Source organism: Nicotiana tomentosiformis, chromosome 7 (assembly GCF_000390325.3).
Source record: "Nicotiana tomentosiformis chromosome 7, ASM39032v3, whole genome shotgun sequence".
NCBI lineage: Eukaryota > Viridiplantae > Streptophyta > Magnoliopsida > Solanales > Solanaceae > Nicotiana > Nicotiana tomentosiformis.
Genome location: NC_090818.1, coordinates 62,803,910 through 62,805,871, shown reverse-complemented (window position 1 = coordinate 62,805,871; position 1,962 = coordinate 62,803,910). Strand labels below are relative to the sequence as shown.

General features: G+C 45.4%; 1 protein-coding gene across 1 annotated transcript; it reads left to right on the top strand.

Annotated features, from left to right (window-relative positions):
* The first annotated feature begins 463 nt into the window (after positions 1–463).
* LOC138895678 (uncharacterized) lies at positions 464–1,351 on the top strand. The gene is made up of 2 exons (XM_070180394.1): positions 464–1,058; positions 1,143–1,351. Exons 1-2 carry the CDS (start codon positions 464–466, stop codon positions 1,349–1,351), a joined length of 804 nt encoding a protein of 267 aa, XP_070036495.1.
* The last annotated feature ends 611 nt before the right edge of the window (positions 1,352–1,962 follow it).

Genomic DNA, 1,962 nt, shown 5'->3' with positions numbered 1-1,962 from the left:
TGCACCAGCCTTAGTTGCTACTGTTCGAGAGCGGGTTCATCGATTTATTGAGGGGCTCCACCCTAGTATCAGATTTATTATGGCCCGAGAACTGGAGATGGACAACACATACTAACAGGTGGTGTCAATTGCTGGGAGATTGGAAGGTATGCGAACTCGGGAGAGAGAAGAGAGGGAAGCTAAGAGACCTCGGGATTCGGTCACATATAACAGTTCTCGTGCCCCAGTTGTAGCCTGTCATGGTAGAGGCTATGTGAGTCATCCTATTCATTCAGCACTTCCAGCTTCCAGTGGTATTTCGGCTACTCCCAGACCTCAGGTTCCATATTATGCACCGTCAGTGTCTACTGTACCTCCTGTACAGGGTGCTTTCAGCGGGCAGTCCAGTCGATAAGGCCGGAGCCAGTTCCAGTAGCCACATCCTCCGAGGGCTTGTTTTGAGTGTGGTGACACTCGTCATATCATGAGGGCCTGCCCCAGACTTAGGAGGGGTGCACCTCCACAGATTTCTCAGGCCCCACCTATTCTACAAGGCCCTCAGGCTTCTCAGGCCATGATCACTGCAGCAGTTGCTACTCCACCTGCACAGCCAGTTAGAGGTGGAGGTCGGACAGGTAGAGGTCGCGCTAGAGGGGGAGGCCAGTCCAGATATTATGTCCTTCCTGCTAGGACGGAGGCAGTTACATCTGATTCTGTTATCACAGGTATTATTCCGGTCTATCATAGAGATACATCAGTCTTATTTGATCTAGGATCCACTTATTCTTATGTGTCATCTTATTTTTCCCCGTATTGTGGCGTATCCCGTGATTTCTTGAGTTCTTATGTTTATGTATCTACATCCGTGGGTGAAGCTATTATTGTTGGCTGCGTGTATCTGTCTTGCTTGATTGTTATCAGTGGTTTTAAGACTAGAGCTGATTTATTATTGCTTAGTATGGTGGATTTTGATATTATTTTGGGCATGGATTGGTTGTCGCCCTATCACGCTATCCTTGATTGTTATGCCAAGACGGTGGCGTTATCTATGCCAAGTCTACTGCGGCTAGAGTGGAGAGGTACCTTGGATTATGTTCCTAGCAGGGTTGTTTCATTTCTTAAGGCTCAGCGAATGGTTGAGAAGGGGTGTGATGTGTATCTAGCCTATGTGAGAGATGTTAGTGTTGATACTCCTACCGTGGAGTCAGTTCCTGTAGTAAGGGATTTTTCTGATGTATTTTCAGTGGATCTTTCGGGTATACCACCCGACAGGGATATTGACTTTGGCATTGATTTGTTACCGGGCACTCAGCCCATTTCTATTCCACCATATCATATGGCCCCAACAGAATTGAAAGAATTAAAAGAGTAGTTATAGGAGTTACTTGATAAGGGCTTCATTCGGCCTAGTGTATCACCTTCGGGTGCTCCTGTCTTATTTGTGAAAAAAGAAAGATGATTCTATGCGGATGTGTATTGATTACCGCCAGTTGAATAAGGTTACAGTGAAGAACAGGTACCCATTGACTCGTATTGATGACCTATTTGATCGGCTTCAGGGTGCCAGAGTGTTCTCAAAAATTGATTTGCGGTTAGGATATCATCAGTTGAAGATTCGAGAACCAGATATTCCAAAGACTACCTTCAGGACTCGGTATGGTCATACGAGTTCCTTGTAATGTCATTTGGGCTGACCAACGCCCCAACATCATTTATGCATTTGATGAACAATGTATTTCAGCCGTATCTTGACTCCTTTGTCATTATGTTTATTGACGATATTCTGGTGTACTCCCGGAGCTGGGAGGATCATGAATAACACCTGAGGACTGTGCTTCAGACTTTGAGAGAAAAGTTGTATGCAAAATTTTTGAAGTGTGAATTCTGGCTTGATTCAGTGGGATTTTTGGGTCATATAGTTTCGTGTGAAGGGATCAAGGTAGATCCGAAGAAGATTGAAGCAGTGCAGAGTTGGTCTAGACC

Excerpts from the sequence above, each read along its gene's own strand:
- LOC138895678 (XM_070180394.1), top strand. The coding sequence starts at position 464 with ATGAGGGCCTGCCCCAGACTTAGGAGGGGTGCACCTCCACAGATTTCT. Across the intron at positions 1,059-1,142 it reads ACTGCGGCTAGAGTGGAGAG|CCTATGTGAGAGATGTTAGT; the intron begins GTACCTTGGATT and ends ATGTGTATCTAG.